The sequence below is a fragment of the Portunus trituberculatus genome, chromosome 45 (genome assembly GCF_017591435.1).
Source record: "Portunus trituberculatus isolate SZX2019 chromosome 45, ASM1759143v1, whole genome shotgun sequence".
Classification (NCBI taxonomy): Eukaryota; Metazoa; Arthropoda; class Malacostraca; order Decapoda; family Portunidae; genus Portunus; species Portunus trituberculatus.
The window spans coordinates 1332501-1352276 of NC_059299.1; the positions used below are offsets into that span (position 1 = coordinate 1332501).

General features: G+C 43.0%; 1 protein-coding gene across 1 annotated transcript in view; it reads left to right on the forward strand.

Annotated features, from left to right (window-relative positions):
• The window catches only part of LOC123519230 (protein split ends-like), a 149137-nt gene that overhangs the window by 109310 nt on the left and 20051 nt on the right, over positions 1-19776 (forward strand). Inside the window, exons 3-6 of the mRNA XM_045280353.1 lie at positions 15493-16127; positions 16552-16730; positions 18878-19048; positions 19311-19595. Of these exons, the coding sequence (XP_045136288.1) occupies positions 15493-16127; positions 16552-16730; positions 18878-19048; positions 19311-19595 (1270 nt within the window). The remainder of the gene's footprint in view (positions 1-15492; positions 16128-16551; positions 16731-18877; positions 19049-19310; positions 19596-19776) is intronic.

Consider the following 19776-nt stretch of genomic DNA (forward strand, 5'->3'; position numbering starts at 1 on the left):
ATATGACTTCTTTTTTCCCCTTCTCCTCCTCCTCCTTCTTCTTTTTTCCCCTTCTCCTCCTCCTCCTTCTTCTTGTTCTTCTTGTTCTTGTTCTTCTTGTTCTTGTTCTTGTTCTTCTTCTTCTTCTTCTTCTTCTCTTCCTCCTCCTCCTCCTCCTCCTCCTCCTCCTCCTCCTCCTCCTCCTCCTCCTCCTCCTCCTCCTCCTCCTCCTCCAAAGAAGAGTCACCAAATTGATCCCACGACTGCGAAACAAGCCTTACGAGGAGCGCTTGAGGGAACTCAACTTGTTCAGTTTAGAGAAGCGGCGTATGCGAGGAGATTTGACTGAACTATTTAAAATGTTCCAGGGCTTTGATAACATAAATGTAAACAACTATCTGACCATTGACAGCTCCAACACCACTAGAAATTATGGCTACAAGATTACAGGTAAACGTTTCAGGTCAGACGAGGCAAAACATTATTTCTTCAATAGAATTGTAAATGTCAGGAACTCTCTCCAAGCACATGTTGTCCGTAGCAATACGATAGAAACTTTTAAAAAAAGGTTGGACATTCACTTCACATTAACCCCTCAAATGACGTACTTTGCGCCTTCATAAGATATCCTTTGTTTGTTTGTAGTTACTGTACTAGGTAGTGTCACTTCTCCTTCAATCTTTCCTATCACATCTTTGACTTTCTCTCCCTGTGGCCTCTTTTCTTCTTCCTTGAACCCTCATGTCCTTCACCCTCTAACTTATAGCATCTGTAGTGGTAGCATAGGCACACACCAGACAGCCTCGTTAGGCCCAGTAGGGCTGTTGCTGTCTGTTCCTTCCTTTGTATTCCTCCTCCTCCTCCTCCTCCTCCTCCTCCTCCTCCTCCTCCTCCTCCTCCTCCTCCTCCTCCTCCTCCAGGTCGTTTAGTATTACCTCATATTTATTTATTCATTTATTTTCTTGTTCTATTTATTTGTTCAGCTTGTATTTATGCAGTTACCGGTTCGTTCGTTCGTTTGTTTATTTACTTGTTTGTTTATTTTTCCTCACGACAAATATCGTTATTGATTTTCATGTCACCTTGAGAGAGAGAGAGAGAGAGAGAGAGAGAGAGAGAGAGCATTAACAGAACACTAATCTGAACACCTCGTGGTCCTGACGTTCCTCCTCCTCCTCCTCCTCCTCCTCCTCCTGAGTGACCATGAACCGTCTTGTGGGTCAGTGTGTCGAGGAGGAGGAGGAGGAGGAGGAGGAAGGTAGGAAGGAAGGCGGAGGAGAAGGACACGGAGATCACCTGGGTAGATTTGAGGGTGTAAAACTATCATGACTTTGTGAGAGAGAGAGAGAGAGAGAGAGAGAGAGAGAGAGAGAGAGAGAGAGAGAGAGAGAGATGGTCTTTTGTAAGGTATTAGGCATGGAAAGAGGGAGAGGGAAAAGGGAGGGAGGGAAAAGCGCTTTATACTGTGTCCAGGGAGGAGGAGGAGGAGGAGGAGGAGGAGGAGGAGGAGGAGGAAGACGACGACTACCTTTTATGGGGGAGGGACAAGGGGGCTGCCTCGTTATATGGGACGATGTGGAGATTGTAAAGGAGGATAGGAGGGAGAGAAGAGGAGGAGGTATTAGGAGGGAAGAAGAGGGGGAGGGAGGGAGAGAAGTGGAGGAGGTATAAGGGAGGAGGGAGAGGGGAAGAATGAGGGAGAAGAAGGGGAGGGAGGGAGAGGATGTCGCGTTGTAGTGTAACGAAGAAATATTTACGACCACTGAGAGAGAGAGAGAGAGAGAGAGAGAGAGAGAGAGAGAGAGAGAGATGCATTATGGTGGGAATATTAGTTCTTAACGTTTGGGGGAGAGAGAGAGAGAGAGAGAGAGAGAGAGAGAGAGAGAGAGAGAGAGAGAGAGAGAGGGTGTGGAACAAAACTGAACTGAGTCAAGATAAAGAAGAAAAAAAGAAAAGAGAAGACTTTTTTTGATATAGTAAAAAAATATTGAAGTTTGGAGAGGAAACATTTAAAGCGTCGTAGAAAGAAGTTATATTTAATTTTTATAAGGAGAACTGGAAATAGAAAGTCGATGTTTCTTAAAATAGCAACAAAAATGACTGATATGTGAAAGTGACGCCAGTTGAATGCAAGAAGTGAGATGAAGCAAAGAAAAACTGAAAGAAACACAACCGTTATGAACAAAGGAGGAAAAAAATGATAGAGAGAAGAGAGGAAAAAGAAAAGGGAAAGAAAAATACAGTGAAGTGATTGTGTAGATTCCATTATGGTGAGTCAGGGGAGCAAAGGAAGGTGATGGTGATGGTGGTAGTAGTGATAGTGACAGTAGCAGACAAGGCGGTGTTGGTGATAGCAGTGATGATAGTAATAGTAGTAGTAAGTAGTAGTAGTAGTAGTAGTGATGGTGACAGCAGCAGCATTAGTAGTGGTGAAAACGTTTTGTATTTAATTTTCACATTTTACCCAATCACCAGAAAGTAGGAAAGGAAAAAGAAAAAGATGAGAAATTGCGAAGTCTATTTTTGTGGTAATGTTTTCCTTGAAGCCACAGTGAGAAGAGTAAAGTCAGGGATAAATATTTTTGTGATAAACTTGTGATATTTTGTTTCCACCGAGAGTGAAAGTTTAACATAGAGAAAATAAAGAAAAACGAATAAATAGATAGATACAGAGGGCAAAGTAGCAAATGATGAAGAAAAATAGATAAATAAATAAATATATACATAGAGCAAAGTGACATGGCGAAGGAAAAAAAAATAAATACATAAATAAATAAATAAATAAACAGGGCGAAGTGACAAATGATGTAGGAAAAACTAAATAAATCGCAACTTTCAGGGATTGTTTTCTGTATTTTCTGAACCCAAAGTAAGCAGGAGGAGGAACGAATAAAAAAAAAAAGTAAATGAAGTGAATAACAGTAAATGAGGAAGGTAGGAAGGAAATTAATAATAAAAAAAAAGCAATCACGGCGTAGGACTTCCATTTTATCAAAGCTAAGAAAAAAAAAAAACATGAATCAGAGCAAATAGAGAAAGGAAAAAGTGAAGAAAGAAAAAATAAATGAAAAAAAGAAAATAGTGACGAAAAAAAAGATGTGAAGAGAAAATTATGAAAAGAAAATGAAAGAAAAGAGAAAATAAGATAAATAACTCAGTAAACCGGAAAAAAATAGATAAATAATAAGAAAAAAAACCACAGAAAAAGAAAAAAAACATGAAATACAACAAATAAAATATAAAGAAAAAATGAAAAAAGAAAGATAGAAAAAAAAACCAGGCTTAGGATTTCCATTTCATTCCAGCTAAGAGAAAGAAAGAAAAAGAAAAAAAAAGAATTACACAGCAAATAAAATGTAAAAAAAAAAAAAAATGAAGAACAAAAAAAGTAGGAACAAATATACATGAATAAAAAAAAGATAGATAAAAAAACCGCGTAGGACTTCCATCTCGTCCCAGCTTAGAGAAAAAATAAATAAACATGAATCAGAGTAAATAAAAAATAATAAAAAGTGAAGATGAATGAAAAAAAAAGTAGAAATAATTATATATCATTGGTTTCCTGTGTTTTATTCCTAGTAAGACGATAAAAGGACTAAAGAGAGAAGGAAAAAAAAAGGAGAGACGGAAAATAAAAGATAAAAGAGAAAATAAATAGAAAAGGAAAAAAAGTGTAAAAGAGACAAAAAAGAGAAAGGAAAAAAAATCAGGAGAGGAGAAATTAAAGCAAAAAAAAAAAAAAGAAAAAAAAGAGAAGGTGAAAAGGAAAGGAAAAGAAAAGAGTAAAGGAAAAAGAGAAAGAAAAAGAATCAATGACAAAAAGAGAAAAGTAAAAAAAGAGGAAAATTTTAAGCCAAAAAAAAAGGGAAAAAATGGAGTAAAGGAAAAGGAAAGAAAAAGAATCAATGACAAGAGGAAAGTAAAAAATGAGGAGAGGAAAAATTGAAGCAAAAAAGGAAAACAATGAAGGAAAACCGTGACAACACCTGGTGAGTCACGTGGTGGCAGGAAACACGTGGGGTGATAATGACACCTGAGCCACGACCCTTCAGGTGAATATGATCATTTTCTTCCTGTACTGTGTTGATGGGGGTAACCTTCAAGATAGGCTTAAAAATGGAGTAGGTTTATTGAAAGTAGGACGTGCTGTGTGTGTGAGAGAGAGAGAGAGAGAGAGAGAGAGAGAGTGTGTGTGTGTGTGAGTGAGTGAGTGAGTGAGTGACAACCATCACATCACCCACCACGGTACTATCTCTCTCTCTCTCTCTCTCTCTCTCTCTCTCTCTCTCTCTCTCTCTCTCTCTCTCTCTCTCTCGTTATTCATTTATTTAGCGCGCGCACGAGAGAGAGAGAGAGAGAGAGATTTATGACTCCTTGTTATTTGACGTAGTTACAGACTTTCCTCCTCCTCCTCCTCCTCCTCCTCCTCCTCCATCCGTCTTCACTAGCACTGTCTTCACCCAAATGTTATTCTTAGAACATTAAGCAACTTTGTGATTGACCTTGTGTGTGTGTGTGTGTGTGTGTGTGTGTGTGTGTGTGTGTGTGTGTGTGTGTGTGTGTGTGTTTGTTTTGTATACATGAGTACGTAGTCTTTGTGTGGCTTTGTATATGAAAATTGTGTGTGTGTGTGTGTGTGTGTGTGTGTGTGTGTGTGTGTGTGTGTGTGTGTGTGTGTGTGTGTGTGTGTGTTTGTGCGTTCATTGTGTGCTATGGTTTTGCTGCGTCACATTCCCTTCCTGGTATTGTTTTGGTAGAAACACACACACACACACACACACACAGAGGTAGGCGTGGGTAGGTATAGCAGTAACAAGGCCACCTGCTCTCGCGAAAGTTCGAATACCACCTTTGACTTTTAAAATGGAGGGTAGGGGAGAGAGGTGGGAACATCAGCAGTGGCTCCTCCTCCTCCTCCTCCTCCTCCTCCTCCTGCTACCATAATGAAGGATTGAGGCGATAAATGACGGCTGTGTGGAAGATCAGCATGAGAGACTGAGTGAGTGGAATCTGGAGGTGGAAGGCACTGCTGGTGTGGAGGTGGACGGAGGGTGGAAGGCGGGAGGAGGGGGATGTTGTGGTGAAGTGTGGCAAGGGTTGTGGTGAATGTGGTGAGCTTGGTTTTGTCTCCTTCAGTGAACCGGCATCTTCTGGGGAACTTGTAAGGAAAGGAGGAGGAGGAGGGGGGGGAATGGTTGGTGCTCGTGGTGAAGGAAAGGAAGGAGGGGAAGAGTCACATGAGGCCCTTAAGGGAGGTAGGATCCTGTGTGTGTGTGTGTGTGTGTGTGTGTGTGTGTGTGTGTGTGTGTGTGTGTGTGTGTGTGTGTGTTGTGCAGCTTTACAAAGAGTCTGTTGGTGAGGTTCGGGTTGGTGTTGGGAAGGATGGTAGAGGAGGAGGAGGAGGTGGAGGTAGTGGAGGTCCTAAGAGCAAGGGAGGTGGAGGTGGAGGTGGAGGGAGGAAGGAGTGGTGGAGCAGCCACTTCCGGGCTGGGGAACGCTTGCCAGCTGGCGCCTTCTCTGGGGTTCTCATGCAGGAGGCCCTTCTCCCCGCCCCCCCGCCCCTCCTCTTCCCTCCCTTTCCCTCACCTACTCCCTATCCTCCATCCTGTGACGTTCATCTCATCCTGGAAGTATCTCTCTCTCTCTCTCTCTCTCTCTCTCTCTCTCTCTCTCTCTCTCTCTCTCTCTCTCTCTCTCTCTCTCTCTCTCTCTCTCTCTCTCTCTCTCTCTCTCTCTCTCTCTCTCTCTCTCTCTCTCTCTCTCTCTCTCTCTCTCTCTCTCTGGGGCAACATGTATGCTGCGGCCGGTGTTCCTCTGATGTGCCTTGCGTTCCACCTTCACCCATGCAAAACTTCACGTGTCGTTCCTCATTACTGCTACTCACTCCTCGCCCACTCAGACCTTCCTTCCCCTCCCCTTCCCCTGCCACACTCATACACCCACACCTGCCTCACCTCCTCACCTGGGCACTCCACTCCCCCACATCCCTGAGTCCCAAAATACATCCCATCTCATCACTAGGAGGAACATAACCCCCCTTTCTCCCTCTTCCTCTTCTTCACCCTGGAGCTTCACCCCTTCCTCCCCCTTCCCCCCTTCCCCTTTTCCTGGAAGCACCTCTCTGCCTTTCACCCAGCTTGGAAATTCCCTCAACCCTCTCCTCACCTTCCTCTTCACTCTGTCACTTTATTCCTACTTCTCACCCCCTTTTGCCTCTCTAACCTTTACCTCTCCTTAACGTAACACACTGTCTTCTTTCCTCAGTGTTTCTGTTTCTCTTGAGCTGCGAAACACTGCAGGAAGTTATGTTAGAGCACTTAATGTTTATGTATTCATACTCTCACTCATTCACTCAGTCATTACAGAACATCATATCATTTGGTTGTGTTTAGAAGTTTTTATTACATCACTTATTACACTGTTACACTCACTCGCTCGCTCGCTCGCTCTACAGAACATCACATCCATACCAGAACTCGTGTGATGTTGAGGTTTTTATTACATCACTATTACACTGTTACACTCACTCACTCACTCGCTCTACAGAACATCATATCCACACCAGAAGTCATTTGCTATTCTAGGGAAGTTCTTACTGCACCACCATTACATTACATCCACGCCCACATGAAAGCAGCATTACACCACCACCTTCCAGGCCCCGTAGACACCACACACCTGCTCCGCGCCTCACTGTACACCATAGCGTCGTTGCACAATACTATAACACTCGCTTTGGCCACACGACTCACCAGTACACAGGATTCCTCACTTATTTCTTATTGGTTTGGTGTTTGTTCATTGTTATTTGTTACAGAGATGGAGTTAGATATTGGTGCAAAGGATTTTAGTTTTCATTGAATTTGTAGTCGTGTCTAATCACATCATATCACATGACGTCTCATCACATCACATCACACAACACCATAACAACACCACACCATAACGAACACAACACAACACACCACTCCACACCATAACAACAACATAACACACCACACCACACCATAACAACATAACACACCACACCACACCACACCCCACCCCAGAACTCAAGCTGTGGTTATCACTTACGACCTGCCCCGTCTTTTTTGGGGTCGTATCAGCCAGGTCGTCACGTATTCTACTAGCGGAAGGGGAGGGGAAAGACGGGAGAGGAGGGGAGGAGAGGGGAGGGGTAACGGAACTGATAATGTAGTAGTTGTTAGTCACGTCTTTCTCTTCCGTTCAGCCCCGTCACCACCACACCACACCACACCACGCCCCGCCCCGCCCCGCCCCGCCCCGCCCCGTCTCCTCTTGTACATCGTGCATTCATTACTCTTAAGTGTGGTAAAGGCGACGAAAAAAAGCCATTTAGGTGCCGCTTTTCAAAATTACGCCATATGAGAGAGAGAGAGAGAGAGAGAGATACACAATAGCGGAAACTTCTGAACTCTTTTCTCTTTCCTTTTTTTTTCTTTTTGCATTTTTATTCTTTTCTTTACTTTTCCTCGCAAAAGAAATAAATAAATGACAGTGCGAGGTTAGAGAATGAAGGGAAGTGCTAATAGTGATAATGCAGGGAACGTAGCGAGACAGGTAATGGTGATAGTGATGGTGATGGGGGTGGTGATGGTGATGGTGATGGCTGCACCGAAGGAAATCCTATTACGTGTTGTCTTATTAGCAATACCACTACTCCTTCCACGCCGAGCCGAGCAGGAAGCACTGGCACACCTTTGACGTTGTATATAATGAGATAAATACCGTACACACACACACACACACACACACACACACACACACACACACACACACACACACACACACACAAGTTCCAAGGAAGTTATTGTGGTTTTAGTGCATCGTTGAAACACTTGGCTAGTGATTACGTTAAAGGAATGGTTCTGAAGCGTGACTTTGCTGAAAAGAATGAGAATTAGTCGAACAAATATACCGCTTCGTAAAATTAGGAATTCTGTACTTTGAAAGAGAGAGAGAGAGAGAGAGAGAGAGAGAGAGAGAGTTCGTGCAGTATGTGTTGTCTTTCCAAGGTGACCTTCCTCGCACGTGACTCGGTGGTAACTGTACCGCCCTCGTGTTTGCTCAGACCTCCTCCTCCTCCTCCTCCTCCTCCTCCTCCTCCTCCTCCTCCTCCTGTTAACGATAAGTACCACATCTTTGTAATGCAGGGAAGCACATGATGGTGTGGCGGTGTTCAGTGCCCTGGTGAAGCACAGCTGGTGATGGTTACAGCTGTGCGTCTCTCTGGTCGTTCCTTCATCTTGACTGTCCGTCTTGCATCTTGTTGGGCAAGTTTCTCCTTCTCTTCTCCTTGCCCTCCATACACGATCCCTTTCCTTTATTTTTTATCGTCAGGTATCTTAATTAACGTTCTTTTTCGTAATCTTGTTCGTACACTTGTTTTTATCTTTTTTTTTTTTTTTTTTTCGTTTTCATCTCATTTTCACTGGTCTCATTTTGTTAGCCTGTTATTTTCCATTGTTCTTTTTTTTCTGTACTATCTTATCTTGTTCTTAATCTATGTATGTTTTCTTTAATTAATACATTTTGTTTTATTGTCTTGTTTAACGCATTTTATCTTGTATTCATCGCCATTATCTTTTCCGTCAGTCCTGAAAAGCTTGCCTGCGTCTCCCGCCATCCCTCATCTTGCTGCATGACTCATAGCTTCGTTCCTGCTGTCTCTAGCACCGAGGAATGGCAGCCCCCCTCTCTCTCTCTCTCTCTCTCTCTCTCTCTCTCTCTCTCTCTCTCTCTCTCTCTGGCTGGTAATCCTCTCACACATAAGTTTCCGCGTGCATCAAGGCCTGTCTATTTTCTGACTTGCCACAAAGAATAAAAGAACAGGATTCTGCAACGTACTGTGTGTTTGTGTTCCTACATTAACTCAACGCAATCTGGTCATATCTTGTGGGATAGGTTTATATTCAGTAACCTCGTGCGTGTCGCTTATGGACGCTGTGAAGTTATGTATAAAAGAAATAGCGAGTGAAATGGAGTACTGGTGGTAGGCGATGTGGTAACTTAACTGTGCATCATCGTACATCCTGTTTACCTCGAGAGAGAGAGAGAGAGAGAGAGAGTGTGTGTGTGTGTGTCCTCTAAGTCTTTGTTTCACGTCAATGCGAGTACTCACTGCGTTTGTCTTTCTTGTTTTGATACTCTCAAATATTTCCCCATCCCTAAATAACTCAGACATTGAAATCCCAACCTAGCTAGTTCACATATTCAGTGCTGCAGTCGTCTTGTTAAGCGTGGGACTGCTATTTTACAGTAAGGCGTTTTTATTGTTACATTTTTAGGGTGAGCGTGGAGATATCAGGGTGAGGGAAGGTTGGTAGTACTTTGAAGTAAAGAAGCGCTCCAGTTGGCAACACTACATCCGTCTTGGCGCCAAACCGTAACGTCTCCTGTGTTTCAAGTACAGTGTTTTGTTTATTCCGTAACAGTACTCATGATACCTAGAACCCCCACTCACTCACCTGCCGCTTACCCACGCCTTGTGCAGGGAAGCCGATGAACTTTCCATGGTAAATCAAGGATGGAAAGGTTTATGAAGCGCGCGAACACACACACACACACACACACACACACACACACACACACACACAGCGATAATTTTCAAAGACTACAGAGACGATTAGCCGAGTTTTAAAGAGTATTTGTCCTGTTTAATGCAGAAAACTTGTTAACATGTCACCAGAATTACAGAAACATCTTAAAAACCCGTGTCACTTCAACTATACAGAACCCTCTGAAAATAGACCACAGAGACGAATAGCCAAGTTTTATAGAGTATTTATCCTGTTGATAATGCAGAAAACTTGTTAACATGTTTAGAATTACAAAAACCCTTTAAAACCCGTGTCACTTCAACTAGAGCCCTCTGAAAATAGTGAGGGTGCAGCGCGGAAGCGTTTCAGAATATATAGGTGTTGCACAGGCCCTTGGAGTACAGTAAGTGTTCAGGGATACTAGAGTGATGAGGTGATCGTGACGCAGGGAACAAAACGTGGTATATTTTCACTCTGGATAGCAAGAATAGAATCAGATCCAATTTTTTTTTTTTTTTTGTCACTGGGGGAAAAAATATCTACCTGAAGTTTTGTATAAAAAACATTCAACATTCAACACAGATATAAAGCTTTAGTGTTCACGTTTTAAGGCGTTGTGGTTTCAAGCTGATTTTGGTCCATATTCAGAAACGCTTCGCTCTCACCACGACTATTTCCCAAGGCCACAGAAATGATTAGCCGGGTTTTCAAGAGTGTTTCTCCAGTAAATAATATAGAAATCTTGTCACTCTGCCTCTAGAACTCTAAAAAAAAAAACCTTAAAAATCGCTTTCTCATCATGACTATTTTCCTAGGCCATAAAGATGATTAGCAGAGTTTTCAAGTGTGTTTCTCCAGTTAATAATATAGAAATCTAGTCACTGCCTCTAAAACCGTAAAAATACCTTCAAAATCGCCTTTTTCTCACTATGACTTTTCCAACGCCACAGAGATGATTAGCGGGGTTTTCGAGAGTGTTTCTCCAGTTAAAAATGTAGAAATCTTGTCAGTCTGCCTCTACAACCGTAAAAACACCTTAAAAAGCTCGTGTAAATTTGGATTAAACCTTTTGAAATAGTGGAGGTGAAGCGCAAAAATGTTTGAGTTATAAGAACCTTTGTGTGATCAACGTAACACATCTTTAACGAGACAGCACTTCCTCCTAAGCTCATCTAGATATTCATGATCCGATTCCAAGCTAATACAGTGCTTTGGTTCGCTGCTTCACATAATCCAGGGGGTGTGAGCGTAATGCGAGTGTTGTGGAGAAGCGAACAACGGTGTGTGTAATGGTGGAAACAGTGATGATGGTGGTGGTAGTAGTGGTGAGTGCGTCGCCCGCTCGCCCCGCCCCGCTCCCTCCCCCAAACCAAGGATTGATGTATGTTATGGTTGGATGACTTGGGTCTTTGATTATACTTTAGAGAGAGAGAGAGAGAGAGAGAGTGATGAGTTGGGTGTACTTTTGGGGACTTACACAGACTGAATAAACGTGTGTGTGTGTGTGTGTGTGTTTACTGACGTGTTTGTGTAACAATATATCCGTATGAGATCAAGTCAGGCTTCTGATATCCACGTTTTCACCTCTAAGATCATTATAATCCCGTTTACATACCCACAAATCCATGTACTAGTGTGTGTGTGTGTGTGTGTGTGTGTGTGTGTGTGTGTGTGTGTGTGTGTGTGTGTGAAGGGAAGTGGGTGGCGGTATGGTGGCGGTGGCGGTAACAGTTGAGGGAGGCTTGGGGTGTGTCATTATAGTGGTAGCAGTGCGGTCCTTTGTCTCAGGGGGCGGCATGACTTGCTGGCTGGCTCCGTGTTGAGGACGCGCGGGTGATAGGCGTCCGCAGAGCCCACAACCAGGAAACTTGAAGAGGGTACCGACCGCCTACAAGAGAGAGAGAGAGAGAGAGATTGTTACTATTTATTAATCTTTCCCAATAGCTTTTCTCTTAGTAAATCGAAATTTGGCGGATTTTATAAGCAGTTAAACGAATATTAGCTAAAGTTTCTGTTTGTGTGTTTGAAATTTACTATATGCGATGTTATATGCAGTGAGAGAGAGAGAGAGAGAGAGAGTGTTTGTGTGAAAGGCGAATCGCAGTATTAGGGTGGGAATCTAAACTTGCCCCCTTCCCCTCTCCACCTCTATCTTCTGACCCCACCACCACCACCACCACCACCACCTTCCCACCCACCCACCCACCCTTCTGTTCCCTTTCTCCCCTTTTTTCTCCCTCTCCAGCCAACCATTCCTCCCTCCCTTCCATTCTTCCTTGCCCTCGCCTCTTCCTCATACTCTTTTGCTTCACTTTATGCTAAGCCCAACGCCCGTTCTGTTCACTTCCACTTCCTCTCTCTCTCTCTCTCTCTCTCTCTCTCTCTCTCTCTCTCTCTCTCTCTCTCTCTCTCTCAATAACCCAGTAACCCCAGCCGTCGCTGTTTCGCCTTGCGCCAGCCAAACACAGGCTCTCCCCAGCTCGCCAGCTCTCCACGCCAGCTGGTTTCCATGGGAGCAGGCAGCCCTTTCGCTCAAGCTGACCTCTCTCCGGCCACCTTCTCTCTATAATTGATTTTCTGCCGTAGTGATTTTTGTTCACGCAGCTCGACACAAATATCGCCTTGTCCAGACATGTGTGGTCACGCGTAGGGGTAGTGGAGTTGGGTTTGATGTGTATTTGTGTGTATATGTATGTATGTATGCGTTGCTGGATGGGTTGGTGTACTAGATGCTTATGTATGTGTGGAAGTTGTGACCGTTTTGCGTGTTAGATCAGTGACGGTGTGAGAAAGAAAGAAAGAAGGGTACATGTTACTCATTGAATGTTTCTCGTGTCACCTGTGAGTGGAGTTTAATGTTATGAATATTGGTAAAACATTCCCATCACTCGCGTGTCCACTGCAGAGTTTTCACAATCGCACATTTTTTATTCACGTCCTTTCATCCAGCGCGTCGATAAAACCGCATGAGTGTCATGTATACAGGTGACCTTTACTCTTAGGCGTCACCCGTTGCTGGACAGAAATGTCACGCTGCCAGGCGACGACGATGTGCGAGCGAGGCAGAGACGCCACTCCAAGCACTCCACCAGTCCTTTTGTTTTGCTGTCTGGGGCTTCTGATCAGAGAGAGAGAGAGAGAGAGTTGGTAGTGGATGCTGCAGTCGCTATGTAACTCGGTATACCATTATGACTGGTTCTGGTTTTGTTGATTCATCATATTCAAACCATATGAAATGACTATTGTTGCTGCCCTGTTTTTCTTCTCTGGGGAGATGTGCTGGCGTGCTTGTAATAGAGGGAATGTTAGTAGCATTGGCCGGAAGGAAGTGGGTGAAAAGTTTCAACAGTAACTAACTAGAAAAGCTATATCCTACACGAAATCTCTCTCTCTCTCTCTCTCTCTCTCTCTCTCTCTCTCTCTCTCTCTCTCTCTCTCTCTCTCTCTCTCTCTCTCTCGTGTAAAGCTTTTTTTTTTTTTTTTTTTTTTTTACATTACAAGGGCACTGGCCAAGGGCAAACAAAGTGTTGGAAAAAAAAAATCCCGCTGGTTGCCAGGCCCTGTTAAGAGGAAAGTAGAAAGAGAAAACAAAAAATCTAAAAGGAGGGTCCAGTTAACGTAAGAGGTGTCTTGACACTCCTCTTTTGAAAGAGTTTAAGTCATAGGCAGGTGGAAATACAGACACAGGTAGAGAGTTCCAGAGTTTACCAGTGTAGGGAATGAAGGAGTGAAGATACTGGTTAACTCTTGCATTAGGAAGATGGACAGAATAGGGATGAGAAGAAGTAGAGAGTCTTGTGCAGCGAGGCCGCAGGAGGGGGAAGGCATGCAGTTAGCAAGTTCAGAAGAGCAGACAGCATGAAAACAGCGGTAGAAGACAGATAAAGATGCAACATTGCGGCGGTGACTTAAAGAATCAAGACAGTCAGTTAGAGGAGAAGAGTTGATAAGACGAAAAGCTTTAGATTCCACCTTGTTTAGTAAAGCTGTGTGTGTGGATCCCCAGACATGAGAGCCATACTCCATACACGGGCGGATAAGGCCCTTGTACAGAGCAAGCAGCTGGGAGGGAGAGAAAATGGACGAAGACGCCATAGGACACCTAACTTCTTGGAAGCTGATTTAGCAAGAGTAGAGATGTGAAATTTCCAGTTTAGATTTTTAGTGAAGGATAGACCGAGTGTGTTTAATGTAGAGGAGAGGGAAGTTGAGTGTTATTGAAGAAGAGAGGATAGTTGTCTGGAAGGTTATGTCGAGTAGATAGTTGTAGAAATTGAGTTTTTGAGGCATTGAACAAAACCAGGTTTTCTCTGCCCCAATCAGAAACAAGTGAAAGATCAGAAGTTAGGCGTCCTATAGCATCTCGCCTTGAGTCATTTAATTGTTGTTGGGTTGGGCGTCTGTTGAACGCTGTTGAATAATGCAGGGTGGTATCATCAGCATAGGAGTGGATAGGGCATTGAGTCAGATTTAGGAGATCATTGATGAATAATAGAAAGAGAGTGGGTGATAGGACAGAACCCTGTGGAACACCACTGTTGATAGTTTTAGGGGAAGAACAGTGACCGTCTACTACAGCAGCAATAGAACGATCGGAAAGGAAACTGGAGATGAAGGTACAGAGCTATACTAGGAATGATTGATTGTTAAAGATGATAATGTCAAGAGATTGATTGGCGGGTGAAAAAAGAAAGAGTACGGTGAGGTGGACGTATGAGTGCACGAGAGGCGATCTGACAGTGTGTGTGTGTGTGTGTGTGTGTGCTGAGATATAGACTTTGAATTGAGTGCATCTGTGGTTTTGGCTGATAACAGACGAGATGCATGGGACTGGCTATCTATGCACTTCACCCAGCCACATGCAAGTTGGTTTTTAAAAGGAATGATGAAAAATTTGTCTTTTTTTTCCAAAGGTTATGAAACAACATCAAAATTAAAGTCCAGGTTGTCTAAAGGGCAGTAATAGTGATGAATCTCTCTCTCTCTCTCTCTCTCTCTCTCTCTCTCTCTCTCTCTCTCTCTCTCTCTCTCTCTCTCTCTCTCTCTCTCTCTCTCTCTCTCTCTCTCTCTCTCTCTCTCTCTCTCTCTCTCTCTCTCTCTCTCTCTCTCTCTCATAAGTGTAATGGAGCAGCTGGCTCATAGTGTTTGTGTTGTAATCCTGCACACACCTAAGCGTAATTGAGCGGCACTCCTTAACTATGGTGAGTAAACAGATAAAAGAGATAAAGCTCTCATTGGTATCTTAATAACACCCTTTGCCTTTCCCAAGGGTGTTTGGCTTTGGTGCAAGAGAGAGAGAGAGAGAGAGAGAGAGAGAGAGAGAGAGAGAGAGAGAGAGAGAGAGAGAGACCTAAGTACTGATTCACTTGTGTATGGCAGGAGAGATGATCTTATAGATTCAAACAGGTGGTGTTGATGCATGCTACACAATGGTGGGGGATGTGGTGCAGTGATGGGAGGAGGTGAGGGAGGGCAGAGGGCATTCATGATGCAATATGAAGTTAACCTTCATCATATCTGTCTGGAAGGTGATCCAGACATTATTTGTACCCTAAGAGCTGAAAGGTTTAGTCTGTCTTGTGGGAGTGTTGTAAAATATATTTTGTGTGGAAAGATTATATATTTATTATTAATTAAAGTTATATATGCTTCTGTTTGGCAAAGTGGAAGGGGTGATGCATTTTGTTGAATACCTCTCTAATTTGACACACAACACAGCACACTGTACAGAGCAGGTGTGTGTACTGTATGTATGTATGAATGGTTTGCTTGTTTGTGGAATGAAGATATTATGGTATGGATTTCATTTCATGTAGTATTATTTATGCATTGTGTGGTTTACATGGCATACAGTGTCTATGTGTAAAACTCAAGAGTTTGATACATATTAAGTGAGTGTCATGAGTAGCAGACAGTTCCAGCCGAGACTAATGGTTGTGTTTTGTGTTTGCAGGTTGTCGGAGGAGCACAGTGGGTACGACCGTTCTAGTCACTTTTATGAAGGCAGGAGAGATGAGGGCCTCGGGTACAATGGCCCAGGAGTCGGCCCTCCTGTGATGCGCCGCACATACCCCAATGACCGGGACCAAGACTTCCCCTCCAGGGGACGCTTGCGAGCGTACAGCCGGGGCCCCTATGGAGGAGGGAGGCCTGACCAGGGAGACTATCAGTGGGGGAATAGCCAGTACCGCTATATCCACCAGGACCCTTATGTTGACGATAAAGTGGTGGTGCGCAGAGGGACAGTGCCCCCTACGTCGGCCTCCCCTCCTCCCCTCCCCCGGTCCTCGGTGCCCCGGTCCTCCAGGATCCACTCGGGAAGCAGCAACATGAGCAAGAGGCGACCGGCCAGCAGATCCGGCTCAGAGTCGCGATCATCAAGTAGGAGCAGCAGCAGTAGCAGCAGTAGTAGCAGTAGTAGTAGGTCAACCTCAAGCAGTTCAAGGTCACCCTCTCCAAGAAGGATGAGCATCTCCGGCCTGTCTGGCGGAGGACTCGTCAACTCCGGCGGTGTTGGTCTGACCTTGCCCCAGGATGAGAAGAGACCGTTGGCCATCTGTGTGAGGAATCTTCCACCCTGGTCCACAGGTGAGACACACCATGCACTGCTGGACCTGCATGTCATCACTAATCTCTCACCATCACTTCCACTACAGGAACACTCTCCACTTAGTAATTTTCTACACGACTGAATATTGTCTTGTGAATTCTTTGGTCATCATATTCACTAGTGCCCAGACTCACTTTACATTTATCATCTCAATACACGCTGCAATAATTACGAGTAATAACCTTACTTGGGAGTTAATCCGCTGGGGACCTTTCTGGAAGACGTCTAGCTCTGGTGTACAGACCCAAGATGGCATTCATTGATAGGAATAAACAAACAGCTTCAATCAACTTAAAATGCACATTATGTTCAGTCATTTCCTAATATAGAATGCATGTTATATTGTGTCATTTGATTATCTAGAGCAGATGTATGAAGACAGTATCCCCTTTTTATTTTCAGAAACATCATTGCGAGAAGGGCTGTTCCATGACTACAAGAAGCATGGGAAGGTAATGGCTGTGCGTTTACAGGGTTCTGGCAATGAACGCTTTGCTGTTGTCTGCTTTAAGAAGCCAGAAGATGCAGAGAAAGCTCTTGATGCCTCACGAGAGAAGCTTTTTTTTGGTGTCAAGATCCAGGTGAGTGCTGCTGCATTTCCATCCCCTCCCTGGACCACCGCCTGGCATTGTGTGCGGCCATCGTCACTGGGCAGGCTTTGTGCTCCCTTGTGGAGTCTTAATTAACTGATTGAGAAGCACATGGATTGACTTTCTTGTTGCTCCTCACACCATGCTAGTTGAGTCTCCAGGATGAGTGAGGATTTTGTGGCAAAGATTCATCCATCTAAATCATTACCATAGCCATCACCATCTCCATTATTTTGACTCATAGACATGTTATTGCAAGAAAGTTTTGCTATTATTATTATTATTATTATTATTATTATTATTATTATTATTACTATTATTATTCATCTTTGAGATTAGTTTAAATAGGTTTTGAGGAAGTAAATCTTAGCATCTGAGGGCATAGAGTACAGTGTTTGTGTTATTTTGTTTTATAGGTTTTGAAGCAACAAGTGCTGTCGTACAAGGCCACGCAGTACAGTTGTTTTGGTACCTTATTTTGAGTTAATGCTTGTGTGTCATATTTTCAATGATGTCAGAAAACTTTGGCCGTAAAGTCAGTTCATACAGTATTGTCAGGACCAGCCATCTAATTTTCCTTATTTGTATTTGCAATAACATGATTTCATAAACTTAGAGAAAAATTCAGGTTTCATTCAGTCATGTGATGATGATATTAACCACAGGAATATACAAATGTTTACTTGCTTGGCTTTCATCTTCCATTCATTGATTCTGAAGCTTAAAGTTTTAAAGTAACTTCTAATTGACAGTTCTCCTTATTGTGATACAGACACACTACTGTAGAAATATTGCTATTCACTGTAGAAGAGACAACTTATTTTAAATGTATGGATTATAATAGCCTTTAATTGGTAGTGGCAGATGAATAACACAATTACTCCATCACTAAGCATTGCATAACTGTTATATCATCTCCATTTTCCAGCTTCAGTGATTATCTCACCTCCTCCACAAGTTGTAGGTGCTTACAGCTTACTCATGTCTCTGTGTGTTGCATTGATTTGGACTGTGGACTTCAATTCACAAGCATTTTTGTGCATGAAAACATTTTCCTTTCCTTTTTTTTCTTTTTTTTTTCTTTTCCCAATTTTTTTTTGTAGAAATGAAGCTACATTTCCAAATTATTTAAGTGCCAGTATGGTAAATGCAGCGGGAAACAAAATCGTTTCGTCAAGTACAAGTATGTATTGTTGATATACATATTACTTTTGTTATGTTTTGTTGTCATTACCTCAGCATATATACAGTATCATGTACTTCAACAATTTTTGCTTCTGTGATTACTGTGCTTCAGCGAGCTGTTGCCTCAGTGGCTAAGTTTGAATGCGTGCACTTGTCCACATTTTTGGGATTACACCGTACAGACTCATGAACTTACTTGTCTTGTCATTACTACAACTGCCTTGGTTTATTTACTCTCTTTATTTTTTAAAGTCTCACAGTTTTCAGTCTTTCAGTATTATATGTGATATAAACCTACCATTTCTCATCAGAAATATGATGTAGGCCTGCTGTAGTAGAAGAATGATATCTTACTGGTTATATTTCTAAACATTATTGTAAATACTTCACTGACTCACACCAGAGTGAAATATGAATCTTACATGGAGGATGTAGGAGGCTGTGTCAGCTGCTAACCTCACACCTCAGGAAAGCCAGACGAGCATGTATAGTTGTGTAATCTGCTCTCTCTCTCTCTCTCTCTCTCTCTCTCTCTCTCTCTCTCTCTCTCTCTCTCTCTCTCTCTCTCTCTCTCTCTCTCTCTCTCTCTCTCTCTCTCTCTCTCTCTCTCTCTCTCTCTCTCTCTCTCCTGTTGTTCCATGTAAAAGATTTTATTTGGTATTTTGCTCTGAAGGAAAGAAGGAGGAGAAAATCTGGGTTGTGAGAGTAGTAATGGCAGAACACAGCTGACCACAGAGCTCACAAGATACATCTGCTTTAACTCCTCTAAAGCTCTTAGTAAATAATTATGTTTCTTACACACTGAATATGTTTGATGAAATGTTACAGTAGTTGGTGAATGATAATGTCCTGGAACTGGATTGGGGGGGGGTGTTAAGAGAGACAGACTGTGGTGAAGGTGGAGTTTTGCAGCTTTAATTATGAGTGGTAAGAGTGAGTTTCTGTTGTTTCAGGTTGCCCCACATGAAGGAGTTGAGCTGGATGAGAGTGAATGTCGAGCTTATGATGTGGAGGTGGACGAGTACCATCCCAAGGCCACCCGGACGCTCTTCATTGGCAACTTGGAGAAGGATGTCACAACAGAAGACCTAAAGAAGCATTTTGAACAGTTTGGGGAAATTATTGTGAGTGGCATTGCTTCTGCTGGAGCAATCAATAATTTAGTTTTGTTTGTAGATTAGTATCTGGTTTTTTTTTGACACAATATTCTGACTCCTTTTCATCATCCCTTGCACTTTTGTTTGATCAGTTTCCATTCCGTCACATTTCTCTATACCATTTCAAAATTTTCATCATAGTTTAAAAACAAGTAAAAGAAAAATTAACTTAATCTGTTGATGCATAAGTTTAATGGTGATGTTCATACATTTTTTTCATTTTTTTTAGGAAATCGACATCAAGAAGCAGAGTGTGTCAACGTTTGCCTTCTGCCAGTATTCCGACATCCGCTCTGTGGTGAGAGCCATGAGGCAGATGGATGGGGAGCATTTGGGGGCCAACCGGATCAAACTGGGGTTTGGCAAGTCAATGCCAACCCGTTGTGTCTGGATTGACGGAGTACCTGAAAACTTGACCGAGAAACAACTGTATGAACAGTTTTCTCGGTTTGGGCATGTTATCCATACCGTCATTGATAGGGAAAAAGGACATGCTCTCATCTTCTATGACACTGTGAGTATTGGCACTAGTGAGCCTGGTGTACAGGCAAGCTCTGTTTGATGCTGGGATCAGGTTCCGTCATTTGGAAGGACTAATTGGCATGGTGCTAAAAAGTTGTCATTAAATCATTTAGCTTTGTGTTTTTACTGATAAGTGTTACCAAGATTAACTGTAATATTTTATTTTATTTTTT